Source organism: Paramormyrops kingsleyae, chromosome 12 (assembly GCF_048594095.1).
Source record: "Paramormyrops kingsleyae isolate MSU_618 chromosome 12, PKINGS_0.4, whole genome shotgun sequence".
NCBI classification, from domain to species: Eukaryota; Metazoa; Chordata; class Actinopteri; order Osteoglossiformes; family Mormyridae; genus Paramormyrops; species Paramormyrops kingsleyae.
Genome location: NC_132808.1, coordinates 26631375 through 26646806, shown reverse-complemented (window position 1 = coordinate 26646806; position 15432 = coordinate 26631375). Strand labels below are relative to the sequence as shown.

The 15432-nt window shown below is 48.3% G+C and overlaps 1 protein-coding gene across 3 annotated transcripts in view; it reads right to left on the bottom strand.

The window, feature by feature from the left end:
- Window positions 1-14784, bottom strand: part of LOC111852098 (zinc finger protein basonuclin-2) — a 72428-nt gene extending 57644 nt beyond the window's left edge. For 2 of the 3 annotated variants that reach the window (XM_072697811.1, XM_072697813.1), the window contains exons 1-2: window positions 14567-14784; window positions 11457-11519 (exon numbers count right to left, since the gene is read on the bottom strand). In XM_072697811.1, coding sequence (XP_072553912.1) covers window positions 11457-11519; window positions 14567-14668 — 165 coding nt within the window. In that variant the 5' untranslated portion in view covers window positions 14669-14784. The remainder of the gene's footprint in view (window positions 1-11456; window positions 11520-14566) is intronic. The other variant, XM_072697812.1, reaches the window with a different exon arrangement.
- Window positions 14785-15432: the final 648 nt, after the last annotated feature.

Genomic DNA, 15432 nt, shown 5'->3' with positions numbered 1-15432 from the left:
TCCCTAAACTAACACTAACCCTGATCACTTTCACAAGCCCCTCAATCCCCCTTTAATTGGGGGACTGGTTTTTCCCAAGGCTTCTCAAGCAGGCGCGTTAGACGCTGCTGTCTAGGCACCCTGTGATGCACCCCGAGAGGCAGAGGCCCTACAGCAGCCCAGTACAGCACCAAACTCTCCCTTCGCCACCCATCATTAAAGAAACCATTCAATTCAAATGATGACCTGTCTCACCAGGAGAGACAATCAGCTTGTTTGGAAATTACCTGATATTCACTCACTCACTCACACTTTCACTCATTCTTGCACTCTCACTCACACCTTCTCTCACTTCCTAGCACTAGCTCACTATTTCACTCACCCAATCTCCCTCATTCTCACTCTCTTACACTAATAATTCTCTCACTCACTCATACTCATTCTCACACTCTCACTTGCCCCTTCTCTCACTTCCTCACTCTTTCACTGCCTTAGTCTCACTCACTCACTTACACTAATTCTCTCTCACTCATTCTCACTCACCCCTTCTCTCACTTCCTCTCACCTACTCACTGTTTCACTCAGTTTTACACTCTCGTACACTCCAGTTTCTCTCACCCCTCTTACTCACATTCTTGCTCACTAGCTGTGCTGTCACTCCCTGGTACTCAGGCTTGCTCTCCATGCCCCGCTGCACTTAGACTCTCTGAGGTGTGCTCTCCTCAGAGCCACTCTAATGAAGCACCAGGATCCTCTGAATCTGCTAGCCGACTGAGCCCCCCCCCCCGCCCGTCCCCCCACTGCCAGGCTCAGGGCCCAAACAAAAGCCAGGGAGCTTCAGTAATGAATGTTCCAGAAAGTCCTGTGCACACACGTTCATAATCTCTCAGACACTCCGTGTACAACATTCGCGTTCATGCTCTGGCTTAACGGCACGGAAATGCTGGAAAAACATAACAGAAACAGGAAATGAAAGTGAAATCTCTGCGACCACATGGCGTGCTGAGGCCCCCACACACACATCCAGAGCCACGGTGTCATACAGAACCATGAGGCGAGCCAGCCAGGGCCCCCGTGACTCTGCGTGGCCCCCGGCGCTGCCTCTCTCTCTCTGCTGCCTCTGTCCTCCTCCCCCCTGCCGTATCGCGTCTGGCTGACCACCGTATAGCCGTGTGTGAGAGACTGAGATCTCTCAGAGTGACTAAGTGACTGTCACCCTCAGCATAACAGCCCCCCCCCCCAGTCCCCCCGCACATGATTGGGCTCTCTCTCTCTCGAGCGTGTGAGAGACCTCCCCACCGGCCCCCACTGAGCAACCCCCGCCAGGACAGTCCAACGCACTCCTGCACATAAAACATTCATGCGACTTGGAAACGGAGCACAATGCAGCTTCCCTGCTTTAAGCTGAAATGGATGTGAGTCACTATAGACTGTGTCATGCTGCCGTAAAGGCCGGGCTAGACAGACACTCAGCCTGTCAGGGTCACCTCCCCTCACCATCCAGATAAGGACTCACGGGGGGAGGGTCACGAACCCTGACCTGCTCCTGTGACTGATCGTGCCGATACACTGAGGAGACTACTGGATGAGGGTTAGGGTAAACACACAGGCAAAAAGAGACAGACAGACAGAGAGACCGAAAAAGAAAGTGAGACACACAGATGCACAAGTACTCACACACACACACATATTCATATCTTTATGGGGACTCTCCATTCATTTCTATGAGTATAAGCCTAATCCCAACAACGATAACATTAACCCGTACCCTACCCTAACCTTAACCGTAAATTAAACAAAATACAAGACTTTTGGCATTTTCAGTTGATTAATTACATCCACAGAATTTTAATAAAAATGAGTTTCCCCTTATCAGGGGAAAAATGGTCCCCACAATGTCAGAACAAGAAGATTTTGTCACATCGTGGGGACCAAATGTCGCTACAATGTAATATATCCTTGACTGCCCCCCGAACACACACAAAGGGGTGCACTGTTGGGGTCTGGTGACCCGACCATGACTAGAACACAGCAGATCATGCTGGATCATTAACGGGCCCAGAATGCAATCATATGCTAGTGGGAGGAGCTAAAGCAGCCCTAATATGATCATTTATACCAAATCAGAGTACAAAGCCAGCAGACAGACAGTAAATACCAAGCTAATGTGTCTCTGCTTCTCATACCGAAACACATCTCATACGCAGACAGCGGAACAGAATCATCAGAGAAGATTCCGTCAAAGAAAAAGAATTTTCTGGAACCTGTGCTGATCGTGTTGTGGTTATCACCAGAATCTGTAATCGCATTTAATTCCCTCTGACTGCACAGCTGTTGATCTTTACCATTGATCAGTTTCCTACAAACCAAATGTGGAAATGTACTTAATTCCACATTTTTTGCTGAAATACTGTTGATCAAATTCCAGGCCTTATTTACAGTTTTTTTTATACATAGTTGATGATATTCCAGGACATTCTTTCAAAGTGATCCAACCTCACGTTGATAAATCACTGGTCACCAAGTGTGACACAGACACAAGATACAGTAGATTTCTCTCTCTCTCTCTCTCTCTCACACACACACACACACACACACACAGAAGATGCCTCTGGGCAAGTGACGCCCTCGATGCATTGGAAGCCCTCACCATGCAAATGTAGCCCCGACTCCAAGCCTGGGGGGCGCTCTATCAGACTGGGACGTTGCATCCAGGCCCCCCCTCAGAGCAATGGGGTTAGGGTTAGGGTTACCTGGGACCTTGGGGGATGATCTGGACCCAACAGCCCATTGGGAACTATGGGGAATGCTCTGGACCCAACGGCCCACCTGGTACCATGGGGTACCAGGTGGGCCGCTCTGAGCCCAATAGCCCCTCCGGAAAAACGTGCGATGCTTGGGACACAACAGCTAGTCTAGGACCGTGGCGGACACTCTGGCCCTGCCCCCCCCCAGCCTTTTTGATTTGCAGAGGAGGAGGAGGAGGAGGAGGGGGAGGGGGAGGGGGAGAGCGAGCAAAGTTACAACAGCTAGACAGACGCACTGTAAACATGGCAGGACGTCGGCATGTGAGCGCGCTCAGTGCGCCGGTGGGGGATTTTCTGCAACGGCGTGTGTGGCCCAGCTGCATGGACACAGAGCGGGAGAGGTGGAGTGGAGGGGCAGCAGATTGTTCCGGAGAGAAACAGCCCACGGCAGCCGAGCTGCTGGCCCAGCGCTGCTAATTCAGCATTTTAGTGAATCAATGCCATGGGCAGAGTGGTGATGGCGGCACTGTGGGCGGCTTCATGGACGCAACGCGGGGTGTGGGGGGGGGGGGTGATGGTGGTATAACATGTTCATTTATACAGGCTGCTTCAGCGTTAAGCCTCATCCGTCACGCGTGCCCCCCCAGAAAGTGACAGCGGAGCAGAGGGGCCCAAACTCGTCTGTCACAAGGGCCCTGACCCGGGCGAGGACAGCACCCCCGGTGGCGGGTGAAGGACAGCGCGGCCATGCCTGTCACGCCATGTGACAGCCAGGGCCACAGAAGCTCAGTTGGGGGGGAGGACTTGGAGGCGAGGCAGTGACACCCCTGTCCCAGCATCCCCAGCTGACGTACAGCCCCCTCACTCTGGCTGAGATTCACCGTACAAAAGCGACTTCCTCTGGGTGTCAGAATGACGCCTTTGCTTATGGGGGAGTGACACCCCCCGGCCATCACACCCCTATGGGTTACGCTCAGGACGTGTCATCCTCCCTGGCTCTCCAGGGGCTGTGTTTACGTTTGCGGACTGTTTGCGGGACCTGTGCTGTGTGGGCTGTGTTCAAGCACTCTGACTATCTGTGTGGTGCCATGTGAATCTCCAGGGACTGTATTCATGCTCGCTGACTGTCTGCAAGACCTGTGTGACTCTCCACGGGCTGTGTTCACGCTCGATAACTGTCTGCGGGACCCGTGTTGTGTGACTCACCAGGGGCTGTGTTCACACTCGCTGACTGTCTGCTCGGCGCTTTGTGACTCTCCAGGGGCTGTGTTCACGTTCGCTGTCTGCACGGTGCTATGTGACTCTCCAGGGACTGTTCACACTCGCTGACTGTCTGCGTGGCGCTGTGTGACTGTCCAGGGGCTGTGTTTACACTCGGTCACTGTCTGTGGGACCTATATGACTCTCCAGGGGCTGTGTTCACGCCCGCTGACTGTCTGCATGGCGCTGTGTGACTCTCCAGGGGCTGAGTTCACACTCGCTGTCTGTCTGCGTGACCTGCGGCGTGTGACTCTCCAGGGGCTGAGTTCACACTCGCTGTCTGTCTGCGTGACCCGAGGCGTGTGACTCTCCAAGGGCTGTGTTCACACTCGCTGTCTGTCTGCATGACCCGAGCCGTGTTACTCTGCAGAGGCTGAGTTCACGCTTGCTAACTGTTTGTGGGACTGACCGGTGAGAGACCTGTAAAATTAGAGTGTTCTGACATTTCGTGATGCTTACAGCATGGCCTTGGAGAGTGGCCGAACACTCTCAGGAAATACATTCCCTCGTAGTGAAGGACTTGCCACTTTCTGCTGATCATAATTGTTCCTCATGGCACAGTAAATACCGCATGGTAATTAAGAGCCCCCACTTAATTAAAAATAAAACCCAGCGATAATGTGACAGAGAGCCCAGGCCCCACACAGAGACTCTCTCCTGCCAGCCCCAGCTCCACGGAGCCCCCCCCCCCCGATTACGCTGTCGTTTTCCCAGATGGAGTCTATTCTTATCATGGTGGCACAGTTAATCCCCACCCCTTCCTGCACCGGGAGGGTTGGCGGGGGGGGGGATGGAGGGGTACATTCGCCCCTCGCCGGTGACATGTAATACCTCAGGGTCTCGAGGCAATCAGCCTGCAGTCAACGTGTATTTGCTCATCACAGGAGCCGGTGTCACCCCAGAGACCGGCAAGAAAAACCTAAATTAACACTTGACATTCAACGCGGTCCAAGTCTTTAATTGGCTGCGGCTTCCTGAGAAAGCGATTTCCTATTCCCCAAAGTCCCGCCTCACGGGTCATGTGAGCGAGCAACGGGGCCCGTTTGGCTCTGATGAGGGCCCGGGAATTAATGTGACGTGACATGGCTAGAGTGACCCCCACACCCCCCTGCCCTCGTCTGTTTGGGCCGGACCAGGGCCGGACCAGGGCCGGACCAGGTCCGCTCTGTTCTGTTCAATCTGCTTGCCTGCACACGTGTCACTTCCTGTCTGAAAGAGGATGTGGTGACGGCTTTTCTGTTTGACCTCCACGATGATAATGAGACGAACGGTATAGACGAAAATTCCCCATACTGACACGACAGAGAAGGAGCGGGAAATGCGGACACATAGGATCAGTACCGTGCTGCTAAGGTTACCACAGTCTGTACTCTAAAGGCATCGTTGCACAGCTCTGCTATTACAATAATAGGCATTTATAGCATACATATAGTCACTAAGGGACAGGGGACAGTTACTGAGGGACAGGGGATAGTCATAGAGGGATAAGGGATAGTCACTGTGAGACGGGATAGTCACTGAAGGACAGGGGACAGTCACTGAGAGAAAGGGGATAGTTACTGAGGGACAGGGAACAGTCACTAAGAGACAGGGGACAGTCACTGAGAGACAGGGGATAGTCATAGAGGGGTAAGGGATAGTCACTGTGAGACGGGATAGTCACTGAAGGACAGGGGACAGTCACTGAGAGAAAGGGGATAGTTACTGAGGGACAGGGAACAGTCACTAAGAGACAGGGGACAGTCACTGAGAGACAGGGGATAGTCATAGAGGGGTAAGGGATAGTCACTGTGAGACTAGGGATAGTCACTGAGGGACAGGGGACAGTCACTGAGAGACAGGGGACAGTCACTGAGAGACAGGAGATAGTTACTGAGGGACAGGGAACAGTCACTAAGGGACAGGGGATAGTCATAGAGGGATAAGGGATAGTCACTGTGAGACAGGGGACAGTCACTGAGAGACAGGGGATAGTCATAGAGGGATAAGGGATAGTGACTGTGAGACAGGGGATAGTCACTGAGGGACAGGGGACAGTCACTGAGAGACAGGAGATAGTTACTGAGGGACAGGGAACAGTCACTGAGAGACAGGGGATAGTCATAGAGGGATAAGGGATAGTCACTGTGAGACAGGGGACAGTCACTGAGAGACAGGGGATAATTACTGAGGGACAGCGGACAGTCACTGAGAGACAGGGGATAGTCATAGAGGGGTAAGGAATAGTCACTGAGAGACAGGGGACTGTCACTGAGAGAAAGGAGATGGAGGGGTAGGGAATAGTCACTGAGGGACAGGGGATAGTCACTGAGAAACAGGGGACAGTCACTGAGAGACAGGGGATAGTCATAGAGGGGTAAGGAATAGTCACTGAGAGACAGGGGACTGTCACTGAGAGAAAGGAGATGGAGGGGTAGGGAATAGTCACTGAGGGACAGGGGATAGTCACTGAGAAACAGGGGACAGTTACTGAGGGACAGGGGATAGTTACTGGAGTGCAGAGTTAGGGTTACAAGGTCCCAGTTGTGCTGAAATACAAGGGGGCCTGAAAAAGACACACAAACCCCACAAAGACACACACAAACCCCACACAGCTCACCCTACAGTGAAAGCAGCAGAGAGCCAGCCCTCACGACATTTATAACCTATAACCAGAGGTTTGGGACAAGGAGCTGGGGTCAGGGGTAGGGTGACCAGATAATCCATGTCAGGGAGGACACTTTGAGCTACTTCGGGTTTTACAAACTACTTCCAAATTAAAAGGCTCCTGTGCTCGGCTAAAGAGTTCAGCTCTTCTTGTACTTTGACTGGTTTGTTTCCTTGACTGAAAGACTCATCCAGCTATTTTACATTAGCATTAGTGACACATGCTTGCTTATAGGAGACTGACCAATCAACAAACAGCAAGAACTCGGTGCTCAAGTGAAATCCAGGTCCGTTTAATTGAAATGGTAATTTACAATTCCTGCCCTAGCTCAGAGTGTCCTCCCTGACATGGATTATCTGGTCACCCTATTATAACCAGCACTGGAAATGGCGACGGTCATATAGGCGCGCGTTCACAGCGCACAGTGCACAGCACTCAGCCGGCGGTGGTCGGAGTCATGCAGCATTAGCACACCATCCCTTCACCTTGCTAATCACTACTGCATTTATGATATTTTAACCGCAAACAGACAAAAAACGGCTCGTTACACTTTCTCCGATTAGAAAATATATTCTGCAAACATGTTTCTGCAGTAGCTTAATTAATACAAGATAAAACATTTAAACAAATTTCACAATATCATTAATAAACAAATCGCAACAGCCCGCGAAAGCGACGTTACCTATGAATGCTGAGCTCATTTCCGTATTTACGCCGCACGGCGTTTAGCGCGTTACGGCTGCTTAAAGTCTCGAGTCCGGGGCCCAAAGCCGCCTGATACTCCGTACCCCGCACTGCCGCGCGGAGCCAGAGTCACGGCCACGAGCGCTGGCGTGCTCGCCACTATGCGGGTGCGTGGCTGCGCAAGTACGGTGACCATATGACGGGCGATGAAGTGCGGGTCTAACCCTGGGGAAGGTGACGCAAAACACCTTCAAAACACTCCTGTTTGATTAGATTCAGAAAAAAACATGATCTAGGCAATAACATACCTGCATCACAAAGGCAAATTCCTTGTATGGAAACATACTTGGCTAATGATTTTGATTCTGCATTTTATACAATTCAAATGGAAAAAGTCAGTGTTCAAGTTTTTATATATTAAGTCAAATTTAATATTTGATTCATAAAACTGTCAGTTGAATGCATGTTGTGATAAACAAATGTATCATTTAAAGACATTAAAGCAGCCACGACATCTTTCTTATGGTCCCTTTCCTTTGCACTTCACAGAGCCAGACCCCAGTTGAGGACAGAAACTGGACGGGAACTCGGGGGGTGAAGGTCAGAATATATAATTTAACAAAATTATTACCAAGTAAATTAAATACCTGCCGTGTGACTATATCTGATGCCTTGTCCACACGTACACGGGTATATTTTAAAACGTACCTTTTTCTATACGTCTTGGGCTTTTGTCCACACGTAAACGGCGTCTCAGGTCACTGAAAACGGAGCTTTTGCAAAACTCCATCCAGGGTGAAGATTTTAAGAAACTCCGTTTTCAGCGTCAACGTGTAGACAGGGAAAACAGAGTTTTTGCCTCGAAATGTCAGATTGTGCGCCGTTGTCCACTTTAACGTCAGAGTGCGCGCTGTTTGCTGTATACATTAGGCGAGTTTGAGCAATGGCGGACTTAGCTGAAATAGTGCTTGTGCTATCTTTGCTGACAGGACTTCTTACATGTGTACAGATAAATGTTGAGTCACTCTCGCATTATATTGATCAACACAGGCGTCGGAATGTGCGCCATGGTTTTCAACTTAACAGGACTGGCAATTAGGCTTCTGATTGGCTAACAGGGCAGTACGGTTAGAGTTATAATGCCGCCTGTTGTTTTGGCATGCTCTTGACAGCGCATTTTAGTGGTTTCATGTGGACGGAAATTTTTTAGAAGACAATGTTCGTGTGGACGGGGATTTTCTTTTTTAAACGGAGGAGGAAAAACACCGTTTTAAAATATATCCGTGTATGTGTGGACAAGGCATGAATTCTAGTGGGAGGGGCAGGTAGGGAGGAGATTCCCACACCCTTCTGATGGAGGCAGCGGCCGGGCAGGGGCAGCTGCGGAGGCTGAGAGGCTGCTGGAGGGTCCCTGACTCTGTGGGGGCCACGCCACCCCACCCTAAAATGGAGATCCTCCCCCCCCCCCCCCCCCCAAGGCCAGAGTCAACACAGCAGATATTTAAAAAAAAACAGGGAAGTATAAAGGCAGTGAAACGACAGTGTTTTCATAAAGCTGACGGCATACGGCAGAGAAACAAGCGTCCCTGCAAACAAGCAGGCGAATCTGAAACCGGCATTTTAAAAATGCACATAATGGCAAAATTTGTTCTCAAATGTACTTTTAAATAATACACTAAATTCCCTTTAAATAATACACAAAATTCCCTTTAAATAATACACTAAATTCCTCTTCTAAGTCAGGGTGAGCCCGTGCCTCCGAACGCGTCGGATGAAACTCCCAGATCACCAGTTCATTTGCTATTCAAACAGTCTCTCAAGCTGAAAAATACAATTTGGGAAATAAATCATGCAAATTAAATTCAACTTAGGAAACGGCTACAAACTGCACTAATAGATGGCGCTTAAATGCCGCCATGGTAACAGGGTTCGAATCTTTTTGGTGGCGCAGTATCCTACTTAAAGGAGCCTTTAAACGGGGCCGGGGCTGTTTTGAAAGCAGGGTGGACCGTCCGGCCCGGCCCACAGACCCGGCCTTGTTCCAGCGCGGCCCGTGTGGCGCCGGATGAATGGCGCCTTGTCCAGGCCGCACACCTCTGCGCCGTGTGGTGGCCTTGCAAGGTGTCCCTGCCGCAGTGCTGCACGCACTGGTCCGCCGAGCTGGCTACCAGTCCAGGTCATGCACTGCCACCAGGAAATAGCAGGATGGCCCAGAGCCCACCAACAGAACCCCCTCTGTATGCTAACAGTAAGGAGAATCACCACAGTCGGGGGAGGAAGCAGCTACGTAAGCAATGCGTTGCCAGTGGGGGGCGCTACTCTCTGATCATTTAGGGTGGTGATGATTAGCACCTGTGACTGACTAGGTCATGCCCCCTAGAGGCTGCCTAGGGGCTCACCACTGGAAACAAGAGATACGTACAAATATTTACCCGGAAGCGGAAACTCCACACAAAGGTGGCTGTTTGAGGGTACACCTGTATGTAAGGTGTGCTGGGGCGTACGCACGCACATGCTGTCCCTCATCCCCCTACTGGTGACACGGGGGTGGGGGGGGGGGGGGGGGGTCCCATGGCCTCGCTGCTGACATACCCCTCACCCAGTGCTGAGGGACCTGCTGTCATAGAGCAGCTCTCCCTACCAAGGGCGTCATCGACACTGGGCCGTGTCTCCCTCTGCTCCACAGAGGCCATTTCTCGTGAAGAAATGGGAAAATCTCTACACAAGCTCCGAATCAGAGCGAATCTGCTGTATCGCATGTAAAACTGCCGCACTAAAATACTCCTTGCTGGCCCCCAGCTTATATACTGCACATATTCGCGCGTAAAAAGCCTCTTCCGGTGTGGCAGCAAGTGCAGAATATAAAAAGTGCAGAATTTATATCCCGACACATCAACAAAAAGTATATTTTACAGAAATGCAGGCTGATCTGTCCAGGAGTTATATAATAAAAAAAGCGCGAGATGCGCGGACTATCGGTATTCTGGCAAATGCGTCAGAAATTCTGCTGATCCAACTTTATCTTTTACATTTTAATTAATGTAAATTAAAATCGGAAATAAGGACATTTACGCAAACAGTGAACAATCATCAAGCATTTTCGCCACTACAGAGGCCTGTTACCAGAATGATTCTCAGGCGCTTGTCTGACTATAAGAGGTTGATATCGGCAGCATACCGACACTCTGTGTGCGTGTTGGACTAATCCAATAATAATAATAATAATAATAATAATAATAATAATAATAATAATAATAACGGCTTATGAAGAATAATGATCACTGAACTGTTAATTCCGCCTTTAATTTAGCTACTAGAAAAATCACCTTTTATGCAAAAGCTGTCCGTCATCAATTGATGTTTTTTACCGATTCTACAAATAAAAAGTTTTAAAACAAATAAAACTGTATGAAGAGCGCGTATGAAGAAAGCAGCGTTTTACGGTGCACCTGTAACAGGCCACACCGCGTAATCACACATTCAGTGTGTAAAGCGACATTTAGCCTACCGGTTCTGCACGCGGCAGGGAAACAGCGGCGCAGGTAACAATCATTTATTACTCCGATCGCGTCCGATTTCATAGTGTGTGAGATGCATGAAATGTTCAGAAAATAAAAACGATTCATTAAAAAGTATCCAGCTTTAACAAAAAAATCGAAATAACCAATAATCAAATCTGCCATGGCTGTTTTCCAAATATTATTTAGGCTGAGAAGGGGCATTTCTATATATATAACCCCATATTGTTATATCAATTAACTTTCGTTTACCTCATTATTATTATTATCATTTTTGTTTGTTTCTTTCTTTCTTTCTTAATTATTATTATTATTATCGTTGTTGTTGTTCTTGTGGTGGTGGTCCAATTGTCAGCCTTAGCTCTTCAGATTTGAACATTATGACTCGGATCCAGTGGTAAGTAGGAGCACACTGTGGAGAGTTTGCCGTCTTTATCAGTCCTACCCAAGCTCGGCGGAAATCGGTAAATTCCGGCGTTTCCCACTGCGTAACATCATGAATTACTTACATTTTGAAGATGGGCATTACAGACTAGGTTATATCTCACTAAAAAGCAATTAAAAACCAAAACGAAATAATAATAATAAAATAATAATAATAATAATAATAATAATAAATACCTCGTCCAGGTCTCGGGTCAATGTAGACATGTCACACTTCAAAGGAAGGAGAGCGACAGGACCCTTTCAAAAGAAAAGAAAAATTAAAAGCCACACCGGAGGCTGATGGGGAGCTTTCACTCCATGGCAATCTCGGCCTGTTTGGAGACTTTTACTGTCATACTCGACCCCAAACGGTTTACGGCCCCGACTCTCAAGCCAGGCTGAAATAAAGAACAGCTCGATGTTGTTTACTGAAACGGTACACCTAGCAAATCTTAGATTAATGATTTTTACTTGTGCCAGATCAAGACGGTATTATCTCATCCGCTGGCAGTTTCATTTGGGGGAATCGATCATTTATATCCCTGCCTCTTCAACAGAGGACCCGTCACATGACTCCCACAGTTTAATACCGAATTTTACTACGCTGAAATAAAAACACAATTTATTAAATATAGCCATCAATGGAAAAGGTTCGGCGATAATAAAATAAATCTAGGCAATTTATGCGGTTATTCCGGTTTCCAGCCTCTAGGAAACTGTACTCTCAATTATATTTAAAATATGTGGATTAGCATAAAATAAATAAAAGTGTAACCGAGAATGCATCTAGGTAATACATTTATGAATAATATCTTTTTTCCCTTTTGTCTGATGTTAAAACATTTACAAAATAACAGGTGCACCTTCTTTTCACAGTTTGGTTTTACAAGTTATTAAAGACACTAAGATATGACTGATATATATTAACGCATATTTTGCTCAATTGTAAATTGTAAAATTTTCAATTTTCTGGTTATATTTAAACAATCAAGTTATATTCGGTCATAAGCATAGATTTGCCATTTACCCAATTCCTCCGCAATCTTACTTTGTAAGTGTAGACAGGTTATTAATTGTAATTTAAAAAAATATTTTTACATGGTAGATATAACAGTTTTGCACATTAGGCAAGAAATCACTAAATATATATCTCTATTCATCAACTATTTACGAAACAACAATATGTCGTCGGAGAACAATTTGATACTTTGTCGTAACTCGCAATTAAATCAACAATTAAATTAGTAACTACATAAAATGTAAAACGTCATAATAAAACAATGTAAAAATAAACTCAGGACATCTGTTTCCGTAACAGGCCTACCTTTTCGATGCAAAAGATTGACATATAATATGCATAATTAACACTCGTCATTTTTGACATACTGATGCTTAAGTGAGCTATGAAAAACGGCAGCGCTGGAAGCTTAAGATCTGACAGTTAGTCAAACTACATACATTAAATACGGCGAATTCCAAGGCCTTAACATGTCAGTTTCACGTCTAAATATAGTTGCGGGTTGTTTTGTAACAGAATGTAATCTTACACCATGCGGTTCAGTGGCTATTTATCATTACAGCAATCGTGAGCAAATTAACTTTATGTTAAAGTAACTGTTCTGCGACATTAACTAAAATTAAGAATATTAATTCTACGGTGCATTTTGTTTATTGCTTTTTATCTCGAATAATACGATGTAAAAGTCAGAGGAAAAAAAACAGAAACTACCGAAAACAAAATATATGCCTCAATTTGGAGAAAAACCACATTATACCGATATTTAGCATCACGAATTCCGTCCGTTCTCCAATCCACAATGATGTATTGCAATAAAATCAGAACATCAAGTTGTATCGAAAAAAATCAATAAGCCCGATGTTTTCAGTGTGTAAAATGACCGTGTCACAATAAATCAACACACAAAACACACCGCTCATCTATTTCAATACCCAGAGTAGAAGCTGCTTCACAAACAAGTCATCATCGCTTAGCCTTTAACAGATGGCCCCGTCTGGGGACGTCTTCAAACTCCGGGCTGCGTGTGTGTGTTTGCCAGGGCCGGATGGGGCTCCGCTGGACGGAGCGTAACAGGGCGCCGCGCCGGTCCGGCTCCCGCACCCAGGACGCGCCGGCCGTTTGCAGCCTTATCTCCACAACGATTAAAGTGTCGGAAATCAAAAGAGGCAGAGTGTAAAAATGAATGTGTAATAAAGACAAGTGGCAATTCGGAACGGGAAACACACACACACGCAATCGCTCGCACGCACATTGTGGTTTCAATATGGTTACAAAATATATGCAAATCGAAGAATGTGCTACTATACTCTCACAATTACAATTATCACATGCCTAAATTCCCACAGAAATAAAAACAAAAAATAATTTCGAGAGAAGTAAAGGTTACAGCAAAGCCTTAGCATTTCGAAGAAACACACAAAGTCACACTGAGTTTTCTCCTTATCGCACACTTATATTACTCCTTGTAACATCCCCGTATGCGCACTTTAACATGAAGTACCATCTAATTCCTGTTTCCAACGCTTTTGTAGAGTATATGTTTTAAAGTTGACAAAGGAGAAAGATTATTTTCAAGCTCAAAAGCAGCAATAAGAGAAACTCCAGCGGCCTGCGCCTATACGGGACGGACAAGCTCCGGGATTTAATTATCAGCTATTACTATCCCGTGGTAAGTGCTCCAGCATCGACTTCATCCGCTAGCCGCGTAAAGCAGCGCGCCGTCGGACGCCCCGAAATAACGCTCCTTCCCAGACATGAGCTCTTTGGTTAAATAAATATATGTGTACATTATACACAACTGTACTTGGTGTATAATATGTATGTTAACAAATTGTATAGACATCTACAATAGTTTTAAATCTATACAAAATAAATTATTGTGGAAGTCCCCTTCTTGTCACATTCTAGGTTCGTTCACTGTTTCTCTATTTTATCCGTATCCATTCATCACTTCCTGTTTTTACACATGAAGTCAATTACAGGCGCCGGGGGGGCAGCAAACGCTTCTCCGCCGGGGGTGCTGGGCTGTTCGCTGCTGAGACGTGGTTCGGATCCGTGACAGCGGCAGCGTGTCAGAGATCAAGTTGGAGCGGCCGAGCTCACGAGCGCTTCACCCCTACGGCGCGCGCCCGGGTCCCGCGACAACTCGGGAAGGCGCGCGAAATCCCGGTGTAAACATTCCGGCGCACGTGCGTCATCCCAAACTCACATAAGTCGAGAAAAAGCCACCAGGTGCGCGGGTATGAGGAGGAGCTGGCGGTGCAGGTGGGGCGGGGGGGTCACGTACCTGTTGGGACATTCTGAAGAGCAGGTTGGTGTCAACGCCGTGCTGCCATGTCCCCATGAGTCCCGCGTCGGTGCCAGGTGCCGGCCCGCCGCCCAGCTGCATGGAGCCCCGGTGCCGTGGCTCTCGCCCGGCCGCCCACTGCACTCGCTCGCTCGCTGGCTTTCTGGCTCCTCAGTGGTGAGCTGCTGCTCCTCACAATCACGGCCGCCGCCTCCTCACACTGGAAAGTGAAGGTGGGCTTTGGTGGGATGTTTTTTTCCTCTTTTAATGGAGAGAGGGAGCGAGGAGCAGAGCGAGCGAGGGAGGGAGGGAGGGAGGGAGGCAGCGCTGCCTGGGAGTGGTGGAGGAGCCGCTGTATTAATGCAGGAGCTCGGCACTCTGTGTCCTCGGGGGTGTTTGGTGTGAGAGGGCAGGATGAGTGCAGCATTGAAGGTAAGCTGGTGTGTGTGGGGGGGGGGGGGGGGGGAGGGCAGATATGAGGGAGGGAATGAGGAGGGACGGGTGAGCACTTTCTCTCTCTGCCATCTCTGTCTTTTCTCTCAAGGAGTAACACTAGAGATACACAAACTCAGGAGCCAGAAATCACCCAGCGCACGCAGAAAGCCTGTCCCATCCCTGCCCCGTCCCATGTGCTAGAGGTTCAGGTGTACCTGCGTGGGACCCCCATGAGCTAGTGCCCCCCCCCCGCTGTGAGTGTCTGGCTGTAGCTCTCTGCTCCCCTGCTTGGAATGACATCCCCCCCACCTCACTGAGCGAGATGAGCCGAGACGGGCAGAGAGGCTGTCCCAGCCTTATTAAGAGCACAGACAGCTCTGCCGGAAGCCCCATGCCCCCCCCCCGGCACCGATCCCAGCGTCTCACACGAC